The sequence below is a fragment of the Corvus moneduloides genome, chromosome 2 (genome assembly GCF_009650955.1).
Source record: "Corvus moneduloides isolate bCorMon1 chromosome 2, bCorMon1.pri, whole genome shotgun sequence".
In the NCBI taxonomy this organism is placed as follows: domain Eukaryota; kingdom Metazoa; phylum Chordata; class Aves; order Passeriformes; family Corvidae; genus Corvus; species Corvus moneduloides.
In genome coordinates, this window is record NC_045477.1 from 87,661,005 (window position 1) to 87,684,347 (window position 23,343).

The 23,343-nt window shown below is 38.3% G+C and overlaps 1 protein-coding gene across 1 annotated transcript in view; it reads right to left on the reverse strand.

The window, feature by feature from the left end:
• Window positions 1-22,123, reverse strand: part of LOC116440004 (interleukin-5 receptor subunit alpha-like) — a 27,963-nt gene extending 5,840 nt beyond the window's left edge. Inside the window, exons 1-11 of the mRNA XM_032100213.1 lie at window positions 22,017-22,123; window positions 19,626-19,755; window positions 19,358-19,533; window positions 18,570-18,709; window positions 17,910-17,948; window positions 17,089-17,230; window positions 7,990-8,119; window positions 7,723-7,898; window positions 6,185-6,324; window positions 1,543-1,581; window positions 437-566 (exon numbers count right to left, since the gene is read on the reverse strand). Of these exons, the coding sequence (XP_031956104.1) occupies window positions 437-566; window positions 1,543-1,581; window positions 6,185-6,324; window positions 7,723-7,898; window positions 7,990-8,119; window positions 17,089-17,230; window positions 17,910-17,948; window positions 18,570-18,709; window positions 19,358-19,533; window positions 19,626-19,755; window positions 22,017-22,086 (1,312 nt within the window). The 5' untranslated portion in view covers window positions 22,087-22,123. The remainder of the gene's footprint in view (window positions 1-436; window positions 567-1,542; window positions 1,582-6,184; window positions 6,325-7,722; window positions 7,899-7,989; window positions 8,120-17,088; window positions 17,231-17,909; window positions 17,949-18,569; window positions 18,710-19,357; window positions 19,534-19,625; window positions 19,756-22,016) is intronic.
• Window positions 22,124-23,343: the final 1,220 nt, after the last annotated feature.

Sequence of the window (23,343 nt, forward strand, 5' to 3'; positions counted from 1 at the left end):
TACCAGTGGTTGCCCTGAACCCAGGTGCAGTGCCTTGAACTTTTTGAACTTCATGTTGTGCCAAACGTCTACTGTGCTGACTGACTGTGGTGAATGTCAGTCTGAAAGGTTTTGCTTGGTATGAAATGAACTCTGTAATTTATCACTTCAGCAGAAATGTCTGAAGGGAAGGAATAACATTGATCCTATTTGTACCCCCCTTGCAGTAAGCAGGAGCTCACTACAGCTGCAAATGTATAACTTTTTAATGTTATTTCCAGTGTTAAAATGTTAAGAAATCTATAAAGTCTCTTCCTGCTCTTCTCTGTAGCCTGGTGTGAACCAAAAAGTTTGCCAATCCTTTGTACATCTGTGTGTCCATATGTGCATGGCAATGTGTGAGGTAGACAGGACATCGCTGGGGGAAGAGTAGCCCAGGGCATAGATTTGTTCTTACCAAACTCAACAGGTGCACTCCATTCCCCCCAGGCTGGGTTCACAAGGCAGGCACTGCCAGCTGCTCTCATTTTCAAGAGATACTTCTTTCTTGTGTTAGATCTTGGAAATGTGTGACTATTTACCCCTTCCTAAAGAAAACAGAAAACTGAATTGTTCTCTTTGTTCCATGCCTAGGTGTCGAAAATATACATGTGCCATTTACCAGTGAAACTTTTAAGAGGCTATGAAAGCATTGTTTATTGAAGTAGGTTGCTGTTCCAGAGGAAAAAAAAATCATCATTATTATTTATATATTTACCCAAATGTGTATCTCAAAAATAACCTGACACTTGCTAAACTTTTTACATTTAGAAGCATTTCATCTTTTACACTGTAAAAGTATAACCTATGATTTCTTATGATACAATTTGTTTCATTGATAATTTCCCACAGCACTTAGAGAGGTAGAAAAAGGTCTTGAACCATCTCATGTCAGTACTGCTAGCACTGAGTGATTTGAGGAAGGTGTCTGTGCACCTGCCTCAGTCTTTGCATTATGACTTTTCAGACAAAGCATAACTTTCCAGCCAAACTGTAAAATAAGTAGAAGATTGCAATAATTAGTGTTACCAGAATTTACTGCAATACTCTTGCTCTTGGAGACTTTTGCATAGAGGTGGGACGTGCAAGCTGCACTGATTAAAAGGAGGTGTGGCATACTTGGATGACAGCCTCCATCCTAAAAGGACTTTTGTGGTCTATGTTTTTCATAAATAAAATTAAATTCCTAGGAGATGCTTTATCTTTTCTCTGCTGTCAGTGATGTGTAACTTCAAACTCTGTTCCCAATATTTGAGAGGGAGAGTGGACAATATAATGAAAAGTGGAAGAGTTTTCGAAATACTTACAGCAAAACAATAAAGTTCTGCCCTTGAATGTATAATAAATTACATATGCCATGATGATTTAGCAGTTTGACACATTCATGAAATCTATAAATAAGGATCCCATAAAGCATAGGACACTGAGGACATACTGATTTAAAGGTATTTGCATACTATTTACTTTTCACAGTTGACAATGAAATGAACATGTATTGCTAATTAATAGAACAAACAGACTCACTTGTATAGAAGTATATATGGGTTTTCCTTTAGGATTATCCTGTAAAATGAGAGAAAAAGAAACGCAACTAACTTAATTTTTATCATTGCTTGTTTTATGTTTCAATTAATTTTTATATACTGTCCCATTTTTCTGCATTCTCTTTCTTATGTACTTTATGGTTCGTTCAGAAGAACTAATGATTTCTCTAACATTTAGTATCTAATATCTAATTCATCTACAATGCCGATTAATTCTGCTATGGAAAGATATTTGTTTTCCTTATCATTGCAGTTGAGATATAAATTTTATTTCTGACTGGTGATTAAACTGGAATGCAACTGAGCCTGACCTGAATGGAAATGATAAGTTTATTCTTACACACATCAGGGGGGAGAAAAAGATGATTAAAAAAAATCTGTGAAATAAACTTTTTAGTTTACATCTAATGTTTTAATTTTACAATAAGTGTCACTGTATGTAATTGCAAATACTATGTAAATACTGTTTTCTTTTAGATGAAAGTATTTGGTACTGGCATGGATTCACAAGTATTTTAGGCTGCCCTCCACTACATTTTTGACAGACAATACAATTTGCTCATCTTTTCTGAATAACTACCACATAATTTACTGACCACACACAACTGACTCCAGACTATATCATCTCCATTAGACTACTAGTTATATATTTTTGTAATTATTTTGCAATACACCATTTTAAAACAAAATTCAATTAATCCAGACTTATTTTTTCAAATAATTGCATGCATGCTCCTGTGGCATCTGAACATGAGGGTGTTCAGCCTGGAGAACAAAATGCTCTGGGGAGAGGTTACAGCAGCTTCCAGTACCTAAAGGGTCTTACAGGAAAGCTGGAGAGGGACTTTTCACAAGGGTAAGTATTAATAGCACATGAGGGATTGGCCTTAAACTGAAGGAGGGTAGGTTTAGATTAGGTATTAGGAAGAAATTCTTTACTGTGCTGGTGGCGAGGAGCTGGATCAGACTGTCCAGAGAAACTGTGGATGCCCCATCCATGGAAGTGTTCAAGGCCAGGTTGGATGAGGCTCTGAGTAACTTGGTCCAGTGAAAGGTGTCCCTGACATGGCAGGGGGATTGGAACTAGATAGTCTTTGAGGACACTTCCAACCCAAACCACTCTAAAACTTTATAAAGCAACCTGCTGTCCAGGACACCTAGTATCTGCAATCAAGATAATTTTGCACAGGGATCAATCTAGGAGAAATATCTGGCCAATGAACCCCTTTTTGTTCTTCTTTATAGGCCCAGGGGTAACCTGGAAGATTTCAAGGGTGATTACAGAGCACTGGGGGGATGGCGAAGGGCAGGAAGTCTAGATGGTGTCTCTTCAGGCCTTCCAGTGAGAGGGAAAGCCTTGAGCAGAATTGCAGTCATTCAACAGGTCAACACCTGGCTGAGTAACTGCTGTCACAGGCAGGGCTTTGTCTTCTATGACCTTGGGATCCTTTTTGAGAAATGGGGGCTACTGGACAGGCATGGGATGCATCGGACCAAGGATGGTGACTGTGTCCTTGCAAACAGGCTTGGTAACCCGGTCCTTCTACTGTGTGTAAAGGAGTTCCTTGTATGCATAGAGCTCTGTCTGGGGATAAATAATGAGCCAGTAAGAGAAGGCATCAGAGGACAGACCAGCAGAGGTGTAAATGTAGTAGGTTCTTGTTCCAGATCTCATGATCAAGAAAAAGCAGATGAGACCCTCTACAGGAAACTGCATAGTCAGAGGCCTTGGTACTCAAGGGAAAGTGCCCCCGAGGGCCAAGCTACTGGTTGATCGACAAGGACAACCTCCTCAGAGCACAGGAATCATGGAATCATAGAATTGTTTAGCTTGGAAAAGACCTCTAAGATCATTGAGTACAACCATTAACCCAGCACTGCCATGTTCACAATTAAACCATGTCTGCAAGTGCCACATTGCAGGTTTAAATGTGTAAGAATGACAAGGGGATAGGTGATGGAAGCATAGCAATAACCCACATTATGCTTATCATGAAACCCTTTACGCTTTGTTAAGATCACTATTCTACATTGCAATAAATATTGTTACTTATGTTGCCTTTGGCTGGATTTTCCCAAAACTTGTTCCGTATTATGTGCTCTACCCTAATCAGCCATGCGCTTTTTGTGTGACAACTCAGAAGGTTATTCATATAGGCATCACACTTGGTGCTCATGAGGTATCTCATAAACTCAAGCCCATTGTCCTCTGCCAAGGGCTGCTGCTCTACAGTGCCTGGGATTTCTTCACTTGCCCCTTTACCTCACTCAGGAAACTACTTGGGAACCTTTGCTGGGATGCTGAGGTAATGAAAGTCTTCTGACCATTGCTCCATGCTGGTGTATCGGATGCTGCTTGAGTCCGGGCAGGCACAGCAACTGGTGGAGGCCAGTCTGATCCTGACACCTGGACTGAACACACAGCCACATGTTTTTTGGAGTGCTTCAAGGGATGGTGATGCCATCACTTTCCTGAACAGCTTGCTCAAATGCCTAACCACCCTAATATTTGATCTAAATCGCCACTAGTGCAACTTTGAGGCCATCTCCTGCTGTCCTGTGGTTTGTTTGTTGGGAGAAGAGACTGACTCCCAGCTGCTACAATGTCTCTTCAGGTGGATGTAGACTACCCTGAGCCTCCTTTCCTCCAAGCTAAACAACCCCAGCTCCGTCAGCTGCTCCTCATAAAACCTATGTTCCAGACTCTTCACCAGCTTCACTGCCCTTCTCTGGACAGACCTGAATGGTCCATTCTGGTGTGCAGAAAATCAAGCAAGTGTGACAGGTTAGCACGACAGGACATGAAGACTGAGTCTGAACTCAGAGACAAAAAGGAATTGTACAAAACGTAGAAGAAGGGATTTGGGAGGAATACAACAACATCATCTGCAAATGCAGGAATGGAGTCAGGAAAGACAAAGCTTAGCTGGAGTCAAGACTAGCAAGGGAGGTGATTACAAGAAAGTTTTTGATGAGTTCATTGACAACAAGAGAGGTTAAGAAGAAAGCAGGCCTATTGCTCACTGAATTGGGAGAACCTAGTGACAAAGAACATAGGGGAGGTAGAGGTATTTGGTGCCTTTTTAGCTCGGTTTTCGTTGCTAAGTCTTTGCCTTTGGTTTTCTCAGATATCCTAATCCATAAAGCTTTAACAAGAAACACTACTGAAGAAGAAACATTTTTTTCAAACATGAAAAAATGTGATTGAAATTACGTTATTCATGTTTTTATCCTTTTTAAATTTTTTTTTGTTTGCTCCCAATGCAAGAAATTTCAATTGTGAAAAGTAAAGTTTAAAGGCTGACTGCAGTACAGCATTTGTTGCTCATAGTGTATTGGTAAAAACCCGCAAGTTTAGACCTGGCAGTGATAAAGAAATGAATTTGGCGGAAGAATTTTTTATGGCTAAATCCTCCAAAGATATGATTATAGTTGCATCTTTTAAGTCTCAAGGGAGCCTACACTGCTCAGTTGCTGTAATAATGCTGGACTTTGACATAATTAGGTAGGTGAAAACCACTAATGATTAGGAAAAAAAACTAGAAAATTCAGACAAGGTATGAATTGAGTATTCTTTATAAAATGGATATTACATATATTAAAGTTACTAAAAATGTATTGTTTTACTGCAATAGACTTTTATTCCAATGTCACACAGAGTTTTCAGTAAGGTTTCTTTGTTAAAACAGCCAAGTGATTCAGAGAAGTAATGCTGTTTCATGGCAGATAGTTTGGCTTGCAAAAAAATTCATCCGTGAAATAGCAAGCCCAATCCAGACTAAGAAATTCCGAATTTCAGAAACCTAGGGAATGCCTTCAATCAGCCACTAAGTGGGCGGCCAAATCCGGTTGTAGTTCAGTAAGATTTTTCCTTTGTAGTCTCTATCTGCCACCCTGTGGCCTTTTGATGCAATTCTGCCACAGTGGTTTACATCTACTCTTGGAACACGGCAGCCTCATTCCTTCCCTATTGCTGCCCGAAGACTTGTGAAGTCAAGGTCATACCCTCACTAACCTGTCCTTAATTACGCGGCTTTTCTGCTTTCTCTCACATTTATTTTCCATTTATTTATCGTTGCAAATCTTCAACTTCTGGACCAACAGGTATGATGCTTATATATCGATAAGCTATTTGTGTTTCATTTATGGAGAAATTTCATTCACTTCCATTAACTCAAACTTGTTAAGTGAATGTACAGTTCTCTTTTCACTATTTAAAACCCAGCTCTGCCCTTCCACAGAGATCCAGTCTCCACTGGAAATAGTCCAACCCAGGACAACTCCAACAGGTTTTAGTGTAAGAAGTGCCTTTTCTGACTGCTGTCACAAAGCTGTGATATGTTTGAATCTTGATTTACCATGCTTCTCCTCTGGGACTGTCTCAGTCATCCAGTGTATCTCCAGCAGCATCTTACTCAAGGGAGCAGAGATTTAAAAAAAAAAAAAAATGGGGCAGTATGGCATAACAGGATTTGGTATGGACCTGAAAAGTGCAGTCACAAAGGAATAAGATGCTATGTATGGGGAAGGCTACATCATAGAAGAGAGACTGATTTTCTTTCCACCCATGTGCATTGCTAAATGCAAACATATGAATTAATATTGTGTGAGGACATTCTTACCTTGTACTTTATGTTGATTTCATATTTAAAACACTTGCCTTTGTTAGAATGACTTATTTGGGGTCGTTGCCATTGAATAATGCAATCATTTTTCATTTCATCACAGTTGACTGTGATATCTGATGGAGGCATGAGCTTTTCTGAAATTATATAATCAAGAATTGAAATAATTCACTTTTTAAAAAAAAAAATCCCTTGATCTCTTTTTGATTTTATGAAAGAGAGTGAAATTGCAAGTAACACTCCATGAAGAAAGATGCTAGTTCATATCTATTTTTCTTAGGACCAATTAGAAATAGTTGAAAGACAAAAGTTTTCTAAACCGTGTACACAGGATGAGAAAAAAACGGGACTAAGACAGGGAACATAATATAGGAGAATACGAAGACACAACTCCCCCTCCATTTACTTTTCTAGATGAATAAGATAAAGTACTGTCTTCTTTCTAAGATGATGTTTATTACTGCAGAGTAATATTATTATATTATTATATTATATTATTATAGCTGCTGCTATCCCTAAAGTACGAAATTCAAAGATCTTTTTTTCTCTAAGCCTCCTCACGATGTTTCTGTGACACGAAGGTGTTGCTTTCAGTCTGTTGTGAACTTTGCAGTTTATTCCCTCCTTGCAAAAGTAGCCATACAAGTTTAAGAAAGACACTCCATTTTTAACAGCCTAGCCAACTTCTTCATATATCTCCCTTCACTTCAGAGATGTAAGCAAAATTATGAGGACCTTTATCTTTTGATCATTGCCAATGACATGATTAATGGAACAGCAAAAGACAGTCACTCATGGCAGAAAGGGTGACAAAAGGCTGATAGAGGAAAGTTTAATATCAGCTACACTACTGCTTTACACTACTGTCTTTAGGGACAGGCCTGGCCTATTTTTGATGGGCTACTTGGTCTAAGAACAATCTTGTTTTATCTGCCATGAGTGATGTTACAGGTCAATTTCTTCTTATAGAATGAAGCCTTTTTTGTGCATTTTTTTAACGCAATACCAAAACCAGTGTGACATTTCCAACAAGAATTTGCCACAGTAAAAGTAACTGCACAGGAGGCTTTCAAGTACAGCACCATGTGCATAAGGTATGTTGTATGTATCTTAATTCATTTACTCCAGGGTATGGTGTCCTGTATGTCATCCCCATTGGTAATGAAAAGCAGAAATCAGTGCTCAGATAAACTTCTAAAAAGTCTCCCCTCTCCTCTGTTGAAAGGTGTTTGGCCATCACTGAAAAGACAGCAGGGAAAAGTACAGTTTGTTAAGTTTTGTGGACCTTGCTTGAGAAAAACCTAAATACCATAAGGGAAGATTGCTAAAGAATCTGAGACAGAATGCAGCTGTGGAGCTTTCCTGTTTGACTCCCCTCTTTGTCTTCTGCTTCAGGAATAGGTTTTCTTGAGAAGGCCACAGTCTCTTACTCTCAACTCTAGATAAGACAGGGTACATGATTCCTTCTCAGGGATAAATGCTCTACTATTTTAATACAGTAATTAAAATAAAGCCAAAATAAACTATTTACTTACCAATTTTATACAGGTCAATGTACTCATCATAGAACTGGATCAGGGAGTCTTTGCTAGACCCATTCACCAGGAAGTAAGCTTTTTCAGTCCCTATGCTCACATTTTGGAAGATACATCCCATATTTCTGCCATTTTCATCTTTAATGTAAAGCTCACATTCCATCTCCTCTTCATCTCTGCATACAGCAAAGTATTTTAGTTAAACATGGGCACTGTGATGTGGTGAATGAGAATTCAGAATTCCCTGGCTCAAGCAGATTTACTTACCTTGAATTCTGCCAGTAGAGAAAATACTGTGTATCTGCTGGAGCATGCCTTCCTGCCTGCCAAGTGCAGTTCATGAGGAAAATGTTATAAATCACACAGGAGAAGTTTTCAATGGCCAACCCATTCATGCCTGCAAACACAGGAATATCCATGATGAGGAAAAATCATGTGACTCCAAGCTGGAGGATCATGGCACACACTTAGGTACGTTAGACTCCAGCTAGTTATTGCTCAGTTTAGGAAAGACTTATTTCATTTTGTTTGCTAACAATGAAAGATATTTGCCCTGAAAGATTCAATGAAGAAATTTTTTATGTATAAATCCTCCAAAGATAGTATTATAGCTGCAACAAAACAATTTGTGTGAAACAAAAGCTGGTGATCTCAGAAGTATTGCATAAACTTTATGGACATACATTGACATACAGGGTGACAGCATTTTAAGTTCTAAAGATTGTTCTTCTATCTCCTATATATAAAGTTTAGGATGAATAGATGTCAGGCAGGTGGGTAAACAGCTGCAAGCAGAAAATATCAAAATAGGTCACAGCAATATCCATCAACTCAAGTTACCCAATGTTGAATATGGTAAGTTTGCTGAGGGTGTTAGTTCTTGTGCTTTTAAGGATGTAGGTCAGATACAAAGCTTTACTGTGAGGGCAGTGAGGCAATGGAACAGGTTGCCCAGAGAAGTTTGGATGCGCCATCCTTGGAAGTGTTTGAGGCCGGGTTGGATGGGACATTCAGCGACCAGGTCTACTGGAACATGTCCATGGAGGGTTTGGTCCTCTCCAACATAAATCATTCTGTGAATATGATTCTATGACTGAGGAACAGTCTCTCACTTTTAAAAATTCAGTATCAAACCCAGTAAAAAATCAAAATTTTGTCTAGGTTCTTTCTTAGCATGCTGCAGGTACTTTATTTGCAAAAAAATCTTCATTCAACTTAGTTCCATATATTCCTCTGACAGCTTTTTAGATTTTTATCTGGGACATGACCCCTCCAGTCCTGGACTTCCTGGAGACTCAGTAAATACCTCAGCAAACAAAACAGTTGGAAAGAAAAAGATGGACCTACCTTCTATTTCAAAATGTCTTTACCTTGTTTATCTATTATAGTCTTCAGGTTCAGAGAAGATGGAAATACTATATTTTAAAAGGCTGTATAACTATAAATAGGGCTGTCTCCCTTGCTGCTTGTGTTTTGGGGAACCGTCTTAACATCGGAAGTGTTGCAAAATAAATGTTCATCACTTCCCCACTGATTCATAGCAAATTTTTGTAATTGCCCAACCCGGGAGTACTTTTAACACGAACAAGAAGTTAGCTGGTTAAATTTCTCTTTTCATTGCACCAGAGCATGCTGGTGCTTGGGAATCCAGCAAGTGCATAAAAATATTTACTTTTACAGGTATTTCTCTCTAGCTCTAAACAATACTGAGAAGTACAAAGCATCTCTCTATACAAGTCATCTCTGGGGGATGGAGGATGGGGTTTCTCCATGGAAGGCATCGGGGCAAGGCCTGGCAGTCCCAGCCCACCCCAACTCCAGTCCAGATCAGGGCAACTGGGGACCAGGGCAACCCCAACCCTGACCACCAGGAACCTTCTTGGGGACTGGGAAGGGTCATGGGCCTGAGGGTGAGCCCAGCTTGGCAGGGCCCATGTTCGGGCAGGGCAGGGCTGTGGGAACCCAGAGACTGTCCCTGCTGTGGTATCACTGGGCAGGGGCTGATGGATCCAGGGACTGATGTGGGGTTCTGGGCTCTGGGCAGGGTGAGGGAAGCTCTGGGGGTTGGGCAGGGGTAAGCAGGCCTGGGGGGGTTCTCAGGGAGATGACAATGCAAACTGTAAATGTTCTTAAAGCAGATGGAAAAAGGGGATTTCAAATCTTGGGTATGATGTCTTCAGATAAGATATATCACTATCAAAAGGTGGGCTTGTCCTCAGTCCATTTCTCCTAGGGTGAAAATAGCCAAACCACAAACCACCACTGAAACAGAAAAAAATTGTAGGTAAGCATCCAAATACAAATAGCCATTCCAGGCCCATTCTGTTGAGCATTTGTTACCTTCTCGGGTCACAACCATACATTTTCTAAAGAAGAGGGTTATTATAAACAGTATAAAACATCAAAACCTCCCTTATACCCTGAAAGCCTTTGTTTCACAGAAGACAATGTAGTTTGCTTAATATGGAGATTTAAAATCCATGTAAAGTAATTTTATTTCTTCACATTGAAATTGAAGCATCACAAGAAAATATGACATTTTTCAAATACCAAGATATTTCAACATTTTCCTCTTAAGAACAGGCAGATCCTTTCTGCTTGGAGTTAAAAACCTGTAGGAAAGAGAACAGTCCATGTACTTCTCTACCACTCCCATTTCTTGGCTACTATATTTGGAAAAATTCATCTGCTGCCCAACAGTTTTCCTGGATGTTCCAGGAATTGCCTTTATCAAAATCCCATGGTCGTTCCTATCCTAGAGCTTTTTTTATTGACATATGGAATGATTTAACCATATGAGCAGTAGTTCTTATATATCAGCTATTCTTACATAACTAGGATACAGTTATTTCCAAGGGAGGAAGCTGAAGGTAGTGCAGTGCTGACTTTCCTTGGAGACAAAGAGGGCTTACTTTCTAGAGACCCAGAAATGCCTGGGCTCATGAGTATTTCTGCTTCCTGGATTCTGGCTAGAGATTGGTGACTGATGAACTCGAAGTGGACAGTTGTTTTCTGGTTTCATTCTCTTACATTGATTGTCAATAGTAGTTATACTGAGTTGTCACTGAGGCCAGCCAACACCACAAAGAGGACATCTGACCTGCTTTTTTCTCCTCAACTCATGTAGTATAAAATGCACAGGTGTAGTGAAGCAAGTCTACTCATCCTACTGGAAACTTTTTGTCTGCAAAAATATTTTCTAGCAAAAAAAAAAAAAAAGAAAAAGAACCTACCACACTTCTGCTCACATGCAGTACTAAAAGCATAGAGCAAGGCATGAAAAAAGAACCAATGCATTAAGTGGCACTCAATGGTTGTGTTCACGCATTTGATCACATCTGTTAATAACTCGGTGTTAGCTGGGGAGATGAGCAACTCCCTTTGAGCATCCAGAACTTAAAAAACTCCAGTTGTCCACAGAATCAAGAATCACGAGAGAATCAACAGAGCATGGCCTGGTCTTTTGTGGTTTCAGAGGTAAAGATCTAAGGCAATGGTGGCTTTATAAGGACCGATTCATGGACATTGACTCTCTTCATATGCTAGTAGAGAATAACAGTATGACAAAGTTTTTCTGAAGCATAGTTATGAAAAAAAGAGTGGGAATGACGACCATATAGGTGTAAGTGGATATTCTACCAAAAAGCATGTTTAGTCAAATAAGCAGCTCATTTTGGTAAGAATCACTATGACTACCCTATCACTTTATAGATGTCAACAGACAAAGCAACTGAAAGCTTGGACATCAGGTCTGAGCCCATGGTAGTCATTCAGAGGTAAAAGAAGTCCATTTTCAGAAGTATCACTGTACTTCCAGAATAAATAAATTCCATACATAACCATGTAGGCAATTTTTTGAACATTCACTGTGCTGTATAGACAGAGGAAAGGACTTCTGATCACAAAGAATGAAAAACGCCGCATTTATTGTGTCCTCATCTTTGGAAGATGAGCACTCAATTTCGTGGTCGTAACACACTGCATTTCCTAGAGTAGGGTAGTGACAAGTACCCAAGTAATAAAATCAGAGCTGTAAGAAATGCCATGGAGAGCCAAATGGGACTGTGGAAAATGAAGGAAGTCAGAATTTTTGTTTGCCTGCCTGTCCATGCTTCCACTCTGAAGATCTCTTGAGCCTGCAGAGAAGGCAGAGGGGAAGCAGTGTGTTTTTGTGTGCTCTGTCAGATTATGTATCTCTGAAACACAATGAGGAAGACTAGAGCTTGTCTTTTTTGGATTTGGGTACTTTGTTTTTAAACTGGAACATACTGCAGCAAAACAATCCAAACAGCCCACAAGGACAGTGGTGTTTTTGCAGAAAAGGGAACTGTTCTACCCAGGGGACTTCTTGTCTATATTTAGGGCAACTCCTTACCTAAGGCTTTCAAAAATGCAAACAAATCAAAAACATTTTAAAAATTCCCAAGCAAAGATGGTGCTACTGAGGGTAGCAAAGTCTGTCATCTTTCAGAGGCCAGAAAACTAGTGTTGAGTGGCCTTGCTATGACCCAGGAGTTGGAAGCAAAATGAGAAGAAAAGAGGAAGAGAAAGAGAAAGAGTAAAGGAGAGAAGAGAAACCTGGACAGAGACACTAGGGCTGTTTACAGACTTTTGGCTCTAATGGGAGTAAAGTCATTGCAGAAACAGGATCAAACCCAAATTTTCTCAAAAATCACAAAAAGTTGAAGAATAGTTTATTGCTCCAACTAAAACAGGAGTGTTCACAAGAACCGTCTGGGTGTTTTGCTGTACTGGTGTGTTACAGTTTATGTGTATATCACAAAAATACAAATGGTAAACAAGATCCTCAATTTTTTCCTTGGAGCAAGATCTTTCTAGTTTTTAGCACAGAACAGAGGAACAGCCATAGGTGACCAGAATAAAGGACTTCTTCCTGTGTGAGCATCCAAGCCACTTAGTTAAAAGGTTGTAAAGCCTGACCATCCTTTTCCACTGACTTTGGGGTCTTTGCCTAGGGATGGGAAAGTGATATCTTAGTCCCACTCCTACTACCATCTCCGCTGTTTCCTGGATATGATTTATGGTCTTCTCATTAGTGTGCTGATAATGAACAAGTTTTCTTAAATGACTTTGCTGTCTCAGCAGCTTCCACAGTGAAAGCAGTGGGTATGTAAGGGGTGCCTCAATGGGCATGATCAACTCTAAGTGAAGCAGGATGGAGAGGATCCAGTAGACTGTATCTGTTTAATTGTCCTTAGATTAAAGTAAGTGTTGGCTTTAGTTATCCACATTTAATGCAGGTGCTTTTCTCTTTTGGCAATACTAACTCAAGTAGAAGGATCCTTCTCTGGCACTGTTTTAAAAAGACATTCAAAATAAATTTTTGTGGTAGCTGGTGTGGAGTCTGTAGCTCAGACCCAGGAAACCATAACCGGTCTGGAGAGATGGTCCCACGAGGAACCGTCTCCCTGAGGCATTCAGAATAAATTTTTATCGAAAGCTCATTTAGAAACACAGAACCATAGAAAAATTTAGTTTCAAAGATGCTCTCTTGATGGTAACCTAGTCTAGTGGAATTTTATTACTGAGAGGACTTTATTTTCCATGATAGGATTTCAGCTACTTGAGATTACTTTAACCATCCTGAGACTTGATGGAATTATAGAATCATAGAATAACCTGAGTTGGAAATGACACACAAGGATCAATGAGTCCAACTCTTGGCCCCAAGAGTCACACCATGGGCCTGAGAGTGTTGTCCAAATGCTTCCTGAACTCTGTCAGGCTGGTGCTGTGACCACTTCCCTGGGGAGCCTGTTCCTGTGCACATCCACCCTCTGGGGAAGAACTTTTTCCTAATACCCAACATAAACCTCCCCTGACACAGCTTCAGGCCATTCCCTTGGGTCCTGTCACTGGTCACCAAAGAGAAGAAATCGGTGCCTCCACCTCTATTTCTCCTCACAAGGAAGTTGTAACTGCAATGATGTGTCCTCTCAGTCTCCTCTGGGCTGAACAGACCAAGTCACCTCAAGCCGCTTCTCATACACCTTCCCATCTTAACAAACACGGTGAAGGCCCTTCACTGTTTTTGTGGCCCTTCTTTGGGAACTTTCTAATGGCTTTATATCTTTATTGTGTTGTGGCACCAAAAACTGCACACAGGAATCGGGGTGAGGCCACCCCAGTGCAGAGATCAGGACAATCCCCTCCCTTACCCGGCTGGTGATGCTGTGCCACAGGACAAGGTTGGCCCTCCTGGCTGTCAGGGCACCACTGACTCATATTCAATTTCAAGCAAATGGAAGGTCAAAATATGTGATTAGCCTCTAAATTGAGAGGTTTCTCTCATATCTCCTTATTAATTGGAAGATTCAGGCTGTGATACTTCTGCTTCATCCAGGTGTTATAAAAACACATAACCGGCCGGAACCACTTGCAGTTAGCAAGTGACAGGCTTCTGCTGCAGAGTTCAAATGTTCAATTTCCAACATTTCCCACTCAATACATATACACATCTACATCTGCTACCTGTTAGCAATCATATATTAAGTAATTTTTTCATCTAACACAGATATGAAGAGATGATCTTTAATAGTAGTCATTTTGTATGAGCAAGTGATGTTTCTTAACAGGCTTGATCTTGGCTGATTTTCATACAGTGGGCCTTCAAACAGATGTCAAATTTTATTCCTGATCACAATCGCAGTATGGATGTACCTTTTTTGAGACACTAAACCACTGGAGATCCTGAATAAAACCCTAAAGTTTGGTTATTCTTACTTATTCTTTTGCATCATGTTGAAAACCAATATAATAACTTCCAAAGCAATACTGAAATTTTTTTTTTCTGAAATATTGTAGTATTTGTCATAATAAAAAACAGAAAAAGTCCAAACTTCAAATGTTTATAGAAAATGCAACCAAATACAAAGAGGCTTTTAAAGATAATTTCTTGGGGAATTTCCTCTACAGTCAATACTCTTCTCCCTGCTTCCAGGAGTAACAGAATATGAAAACCTTGTTAATTTTTGCCAACAAGATATATATGCTTTAAAAAAATCAAGTTGCTCATTTCACTTGCATTCCATCACTTCTTCAAGACTTATTATTTCTTCAGTTTCTTGCTTTTTTAATAGATCCATATCTTCTGTCTATTAAAGGAAGAATATAACATTTTTTTTAGGGTTTGATGCATGAGATTAGTCACAAGGTCATGATTTATGAATCTCCTGTCATTCAGAGTTGTTATTTATTGTGTAGAAGCTATAGAAGGACTCTGTCAATTAGAAGACCGAAGTAAACACGTCTAGATATTCTCTCCATATAGTTCCCAAAGAGGAACAAAAGACATTTTTACTAAAAAGCTGGAAAATTCATCTTTTAAAACAGAAATTTAACATGATGAAGGAAGAGAAAGTAAAAGATTTTATAAAGGCTCGCCAGAAATTCAGTGTGTCCCTGCAGACAAATTTTGGCTTCCAGACCTGCCTGCTGCCAATCCAAAGACTGAAAATTGCAGCAAACTGCAATATGCTCTCTAGAAGGGAAGTTCCTGCACTGTTTGTCTGTTTGTTCCTTCTCACGAGTCATTCCAGTGTTCTGCATAAGTTAGCACCTCTCAACACTCTGCTCCACTTTCTTGCTCACCATACCCTAGAAACTTTTTCTCCTTTAGCATCATTGCCAAATACTATCATGGATCTAAATATCTGCTATGGAAAAACTACTGTAGATTTCTTTGTCCCTTCTCTCCCTGCCTGATTCTGCATTATTATTGTGCTGAGAAACTTACACTCAACATTATTCTAGTGATAGCATATGGCTTATAGGGAGAGCAGGGTGAAACTGTATTTTCTCCAGTGCTTCAGGTAGACAGATGACAATTATTTCATAAAAAGTAAAACAGACAAGTTACTTGTATATCGACCTTCTCTTTCCATACCCTAAGAACAAGAAAAAGAAAGAAAATTGATTCTTGCTTGTCTGCATCTTTCTAACACTACGGTCATACCTTTGGAACTAAATTTTTTAATTTCAGGCAAATGGAAAGAAAACATACCTGGAAGTCCATTGGAGAGAGCTCATGGAATGGGTCTTTTGGCTGTGGTACAGTAACAGATGTTCTTTTCAAATAAGCCCTTCTACAGTGACAAAAAGGTTTGGTGAAGAAAAGACTTAACATGCAATATGTTAATATTGCATATTAACACATACTATATGTGTTAATATGCAACACATATTATATAATGTGATATGAACACATACTATATAATAATGCTTTTGAGGTATTATTTTATTTCTCTAAGATAAGCAGTATTCTTCTACGTCAAAAGTAGCTAAGAATTACGTAGGCTGATTACAATATTATAATTTTGTTGTTCAGAATTTGGATGACAATAATTTATTTTATGACTTACTAAAGCCTCATAAGAAGCTGTTTTTTTAAGTATATGAAAGGGAAATATTATCAAAACATGGAAACAATTTCATGTACCAACCATCTGCATTGCAGGGTCTGATGGCAGGAAAGTGGTACTGATACAAGGCCTTGTCCCGGTATTGGAAAGCATTGAGTTATATTAACCAAGTGGATAAGAAAGTTTGGAATCAAAAGTATAGAGCACACTTGAGGAACATCCAGGAGATGATTCCTAGTATAGCTCAGTGTCGATTTTCTCCCTCTCTTATCTCCTTTAAAAAGAAGCCACAGATTTTCTGTTGGGGGAAGAAGTGTTATTTCAACTATAGAATAAAAATTTGCACAAGAAATAAGTCTTACACTGCCACGCAGAGAAAAAGTGTGAGACCTGCTGCCAGCCCTGGTATCAGAAATAGCACGTATGGTGAAGTAGATGTAAGTTGTTGTGTTCCTGAAAATCAAGCAATCATCAAAGTGCTGGTTAGCATCACAGGTCATGAAAGATTGCACAGCTATGTGCAATCTGCTTTGCATCAGAGTGTCAAACACTGTATGAAGGGATGACTCCTTTAGCTTAGCACCTCACTGCTCTGTAGCACATGAAGTAATAGGATGGCTGACAGCACGTGGACTGTCTACAGTAACTTAAGACCTGAGGAACTGAGTCCTACACAGTATTTAAGTATCCAAGGTGGCAGAGAGCAACAGCAGGAAAAAGAAGTTTATAAAGTCAGGAGTAAAGATGGAAAAAGTAAAACAGCTGGCAACAGACCTCAAAAAGGTCTGCTTTGTTCACTATTCCAGTGCAAGAAGCACTGTCTCCCAAGAATGCTTGGAGAGCTCCCTAAAATTAAGAGACATGCCAATTCTTTGACTCTCTTTGTCCTAACAAATCAATGTGTTTCCATCCGTAAGCATGAAGTAAAAAATAAGGCAGACAGGTAATTACTGAACTAGGTCAAGGAAGGGATTTTTACTCTTACCAAACTCCACAGGGGTGCTCCACTCTCCCCAGTCTGGGCTTACTAAACAAAGGCCCCCATCTGTTGCTCTGATTTTGACGCTGTACCTTTTTTCTGAGCTGAAGCTTTCATATAGGTAGGAGTTATTTTCAATGATTGCTTCCTAAATGCAAAACAAGTAGAATGAGAATTTTTGTATTATTTTTATATAATTATGATAAAATTTTACATTTTACATTTCACATTTCTATAATCTTTCTGTGTACAGACTAGAGTGAAATCACAAGTAGAAAAATATCCCTTAATAAGTTAGATTGTTTCATCCTAATTCCTCTTGTTCTAACATTTTTATTACTGGGTAATATGAAGATCGAATTTGCCATATGCTTCTTGGCTCCTTAGACTCCACTAAAGACCTGGCACTCTTTTTTTTTGTGCCATCTTTATACTGGCTTAATCTGTGAGGTAATATTTTCTCACCTCTTGTGTCTCAATCCTTTCCACAGAGCATTAATAAAGAAAAATTTCTCCACATTTTTTGTGTCTAAGTGTTACAAAGAATCATGACCCAACTTTTACATATATATGAATTTGCTAGGAAGTAAAAAAGAATGTAAAATGGAAGATTTTGTGAAACAATATCAAGCTCCACATGTGCAGGTGTTTTTGTGCAATGTTTTATAAACAACATTTTGAAACTTCAGATTTAGAAAACTTATCAATAAAGAGAATGTGCAGCACATTGAAACAGGCAGTGTGAAACCAAACCAATTTGGTTGGAGGATGCTCTGATACAGAAGAAATTTCAATATAGCATAAATGTTACATTAATACAGACTTACTGTTTTAGATGTGGTTTTGGTGTTTTTCTCAGCATCAGCCTAGCAACAAGAGAAAAGTTTAATTTTTAAGATTATTCTTTTTATTACTGTATACTAAAGAGTCTTCTCTCATGAATGCTTGATTTTCAGAAAAAAAAGTGTATGTAATATTTTAAATGCCTTCCTTTGAAGACTGTGAAATTAAGCTGTTCTTCCTCTAAGTGGTTTTTCCTCCCTGATAATGCTCTGAAATATTGTACCGTTTAAATTTGATTGCAGAATTGAGTATTAAAGCACTAAACAAAAAAATGCTCAGGTTGACAAAATCTTTACATTTTACTTGTTAAAACAAAGTATCTAAAATTTACGAATAAACTCAGACAATGTTTTTTCCATTTTTTTTTTTTTTTGCCTGTGTATCTTTTGCATTCTTAAACATTTAATTTAGCTATGTTATGTCTCCTTTTTTCTTTTTTTAATTTCTATTTTTTACTGTTGGAACAACAAGGTCCCAAATGCTCCCACAAATATTTTGAACTTTATTTTTGAAGGTTGTAATATTACTTTCCATATTCATCCAAGTTATTAAAGAAGGGGATGAGAACAGGGTACTGGTTGTATGGTGTTATGTATGGAAATAGAGACATACAAAATGCTATTAAATGTCATAATTTTTCTTACCTTGTTTTCTATGACAATTTCATACTTGAAACAACTTCTTCTTTTCACATGACTTGTGCGAGGTGGTTGCCACCAAATACTACATCTATGAGAAGCTTCTGTACAGTTCACTGTGACATTTAATGGAGGGGTGAGTTTTTCTACAATAATATAATCAGAAATACTATTGATTAGTAACAGCTCTCTTCACTCTGCCATTTTAAAAACTTAGGTAGTTGTTCAAACAACTGTCTAAAAAGATGTAATGCAGAATTACTATAGCAGAATTACTATATTCTCCCTATATTCTGAAGCAGGACTCCCTGATTTAACATTTCAGTTGAGGAGCCTAGAGCACTAGCTGCAACAATAAGGAAAATTAAAAAACACAAGCCGTTTATTAGATTTTATTGAATTCAGCATATGATTTATGCAGGTTTGGTTTTGTTTCTTGGGTTTAAGATTTTTTAATACCGTAATTACAAGATAATAAGACCAACATCTAGACAGTCCCACTCAAGAATCCTTAGCTAGTTAATTCTAATAGATGACACATTTCTTTCAGAGAATAAATATTTGACTGAAGTGTTCACAATTCTCTGACCTATGATTCCAGATTGTTTCTGTTTTCATTAGTTTTTGTCCATTCTTATACTTTACACTTTTCAGACATCAGGGCTGAGAAAAAGGAAAAAAACCCCAAACCTATTATGAGGAGCAATATTTTTAAAATGCATGCTTTTTCCTAGGGATGACTTCTTCATTCCTTTAACATATAACTGGAAATTCAATCAATAAAAAATCCTTACCAATTCGGTACAGCAGTATCTTCTTCTCATATGACTGAATGTTTTGTCCACTTCTAGACCCATTTACCAGGAAATAAGCATCCTTATTTTCTATTGTCACATTTTGGAATCGACAACCTGTGTGCCTTCCACAATCATCTTTGATGTAATTTTGGCATTCTGTGAGATCTTCTTTCCTTTACATGAAATACTGTATCAGTTAAAAATTGACAATGTCACATGTCCAACCACAAATCAAAATTCCCAAGATTCAAGCAGACCTACTTACTTCGAGGGCCTCCAGTACAGGAAGTACTGGGTATCTTCTGTAGCAGTCCTGCCCACATGCCAGGTGCAGTTCATGAAGGAAACATTATAAATGACACAGACAAAATTTTCAATGGCTGTCCCATTCATGTCTGCAAACACAGAAAGAATATCTCGTGTCCACTCTGCAGAAAGACTGAATAACTGCTCAGATAAAACAGATCTTTGCAAGGTCATTTAGCATTTTTTAGCTATCTGCTTAGCAAATCCAACTGTATATTTCTTGGGTCTTGTAGTTTTGTCTGTACTTGAAGATGGGCAATGATTTTATTTGTGTTGAGCCATAAGGATTATCTATCATTGCTCCAGAAGCCATAGATGTGACTGGGATTTAACTGAGCCTTTAATCAACTCAAGCATGATGATTTAGTGGAAGTTAATAACAGACACAGTCACTGTGGTGTCCTTTGTTTAGATCCCCTGTTTAGCTGAGGCCCAGTCGACAATGGAATATAAATTCTACGACAATGAGCAAAGTTGCAAAGTTCTCTCTGTTGTGCTTGTCTTAAGTGCTCTGACCCTTAGTTATAAAGCACTAGTAATTTAAATTAAGATGTTCACCACATGCTTCTGTGCAACGGCTGGACGGTTGTAATCTAACCCTGGGACTGCTTCCTGAAGCTAGTCCTTGCAGAAGTGTTGCAATTTCAAAGAGAGAATGACGTATTTTTCAATTAGGAATTGAAATTGGCTGTTAATCTCTTCCAGTACTTTGGATTCAAGGTTAGGGGGAATCTTATTAGCACTGAACTTGATAGAAACAGGCCTGAATATCCATATAATTAGTGTAAATCAAGACAAAACTGAAGCAGAAGTTTATGGCTTGCTTAAGTTAACTCACAATCTGTACTCACAATCTGAATTAATTCCTTGTGTGTTTCTCCCCTATCAAAAGGTGGGACCTCCAACAGGAAATGATGAACATTCAGTACCTAAACAACTACCACTGTGAATTGATGGACTGGGCCACAGCTTTCCAAGACTAATCCAATCGAGTTTAAGCACCACACATACAAGCTTTGCATGTACCTTTCTAGTTAGCCTTAAAACTCCACACTTGATTTTTACATCTTTGGAAATAAGAGGAATTTTTCCAGAGACGAGAAAGTTGTCAGTGTACTCCTGGATTTCTGGAAAGCTTTCTCTCTTTCAAGAAGAAGACTAGAACTTTTTCAAGAGCTTGGTTCAGCAGCATTTCTTTCAACGGCAGTATTGACCTAAGCATGCCCTGTCCTTTCCCATCCTTCATGGATCCTCCCTGATTCCATCCTGCCTCCCTGGCTGTGGTAGTGTCACTCCTTGTGGGGCCCTGTACTGAGTAGCTTTGAACAAGTGATCATCATTACAACTAATGCTCCTCTCAGCAGTTTTTTTCTTTTTGGTTGTTTTTTTTCATCTGGCTTAGTATCGTCTATCAGAAACAGTGGAACAATCTCATCAGTGTGGGCTATCAACTAAGAGAAGAGCTGTCTAAGCTATTTCTGTAGTTGTAAGAAATATTGACCCATATTTAGTCCTAGAGGTATCAAAGCTCTCAGCATAGAGTTGTTTATATCCAATTTATGTGTAAGTTTATATATTTAAAAAACTACTTTTGAGAGTTTAGTGATTATGGTACTGTGATGAGGTGATGGAGAGCTTGGATCAGTTCTCTGGTCTGCCAGAGATTCACTTTATGAGCCAGGGCCAACCAAATCTATGTACTTCACTTCCTCATTTACAAAACAAATAGAGAACTTTTCTTCCCATGAAGAAATTGCCAGGTAAATGCAGCAGTCTGAAGTATGATCACAGGTGCTGTGCAAGGGTCTTGGAGAGGTGAGCTTCCTCAAGCCTTTAGCAATGGTGAAAGTCTAAAGAAAAAAAGGGTTATTCTGATTTAAAATCAGTTTGCAACCTGGTTCACGTGTGGCCCAACAAGCAGTTGAACTGTCCAAAAACAAAGGAAATATTCAAGCATATGCTGTGAATACATATGGGTCTCCCTATACACTTTGCCGACTAGACCTTTTCTCCAAGGTTTTGAGGGCATTTATTTTTCATTTTTTATTTATTCACATTTCTGTGGTTATGCCAAAAAAAAAAAAATCTAGCAAAGTAGATAAATATGACTACCCTTCCTGTAAGGTTTTTTTTTGAGCCTACTGCATTCACCCAACACTGTCAGCAATGCCTTTTTATTTTTAGCAACACCTGGAATAGAGCTAAGTCTTCATGAGACTTCTATCTTACATTATTTCAAAGAGACACTGATATTTTTCTGCCTCCAGTTTATACTGAGGACTAGCTAAATTGCTCTAGTGTCTTTTTGCTTAACCGCCCCCATTTGAAAACCTCCATATTTGTCACTTACTTATCTTTATTTCTTTAAAAAATGGCAGGACCATATTCTCTTTTCTGTGAGCTGTGATGCAAAAAACCATCTGGTTTCTCTGTATTGCACTCCTCCTTCTGAACTGCCTCCTGTATTATTTGATCATGATAGTAAAATGTATATGCAAGTATGTTAATATCCTCCGAAGCATCCTTTGTTTCAGACACAATTAGCTTATTTTCACATATTTTACAATCTTCAGATATATTTGAAATGTTGTTTTACATTCTTTTCATGGAAGTGGTGAGATATTTAACTGAGATGTGACAATTATGATTGCACCCAACTTCATAACAACCCATTGTTTCAAGTACACACAGTGCTTTTATTTATTCATTTATTTGCTTGTTTGTTTATTTGTGTCAACTTAGATTATCTCTGTCTCTTGAGCAGACATCAGAAACAATGTAGGCAATTTAGCTTCAGAAAAATATCAGAGAGAAAAGAATTTTGCTCTGCAATCCTTTGTGGTAACCAACATTACTAACAGGGAAGGACAGGATCTCACCTTTGGGTCTTGAGCCCAAGAGAATTTTTGCTTTTATAAAGTGATTCTTCAATGAAAAAATTCATAAACTCTTCTTGATTCTTAGACATAATTGACCAGATACTTTGTAAAGGATGTGAATGAACATACTCAATATTGGAGATCAAAAAAACCCCCAACCCAATTAAATTACTTTAACCTTTTAACCTAACTCTGAAAATGCTGCTAAGTGTAAGGTGGAGTTTGTCTTACCTAAACTTACTGAAAAGCAGTATAGATGCTCATAGGAGAACCAGTAATTCTATACTGCCTTACCACTGCCTGGAGAAAAAACAGCTACTCTGGACACAGTTTATTCAATCTAGTCTAGGACAAGATGAATGAAATCTTCCCTGTATTTATTTTCTGCCATTCACTGAAAATAGAGCCCAGAGGGAACTCTAATTCTGAGCTATCCACCTTTGTCAGCTAAATCCAAGAGGATTTGTTCCCTTCCTTTCTTACATCATCTGGAAGTCACATGTAGTTACTAAAGAGAAATGCTGCCACTATTATTTTCTCAACTGAAAACTGAAAACTTATTACTGAAAATGTCTTTTTCTCCTCTTTCTTATACCTGTGCTAGTATCATGTGCTGCTTGTCTTTAGAAAAACAGCTGCAGTAGAAGAACAGTAATATTTTCTCCAGAGATGTTTCAAACTTCCTTCCACATATTAAATAGTTCCTGTGCAGATTATTGCAGAAAATATTAAGGAAAATTAAAGTATTTCTATGTGAAGTTGTTTCCTTCCTGTACTGTAGTTTATAAAGTTTCTATG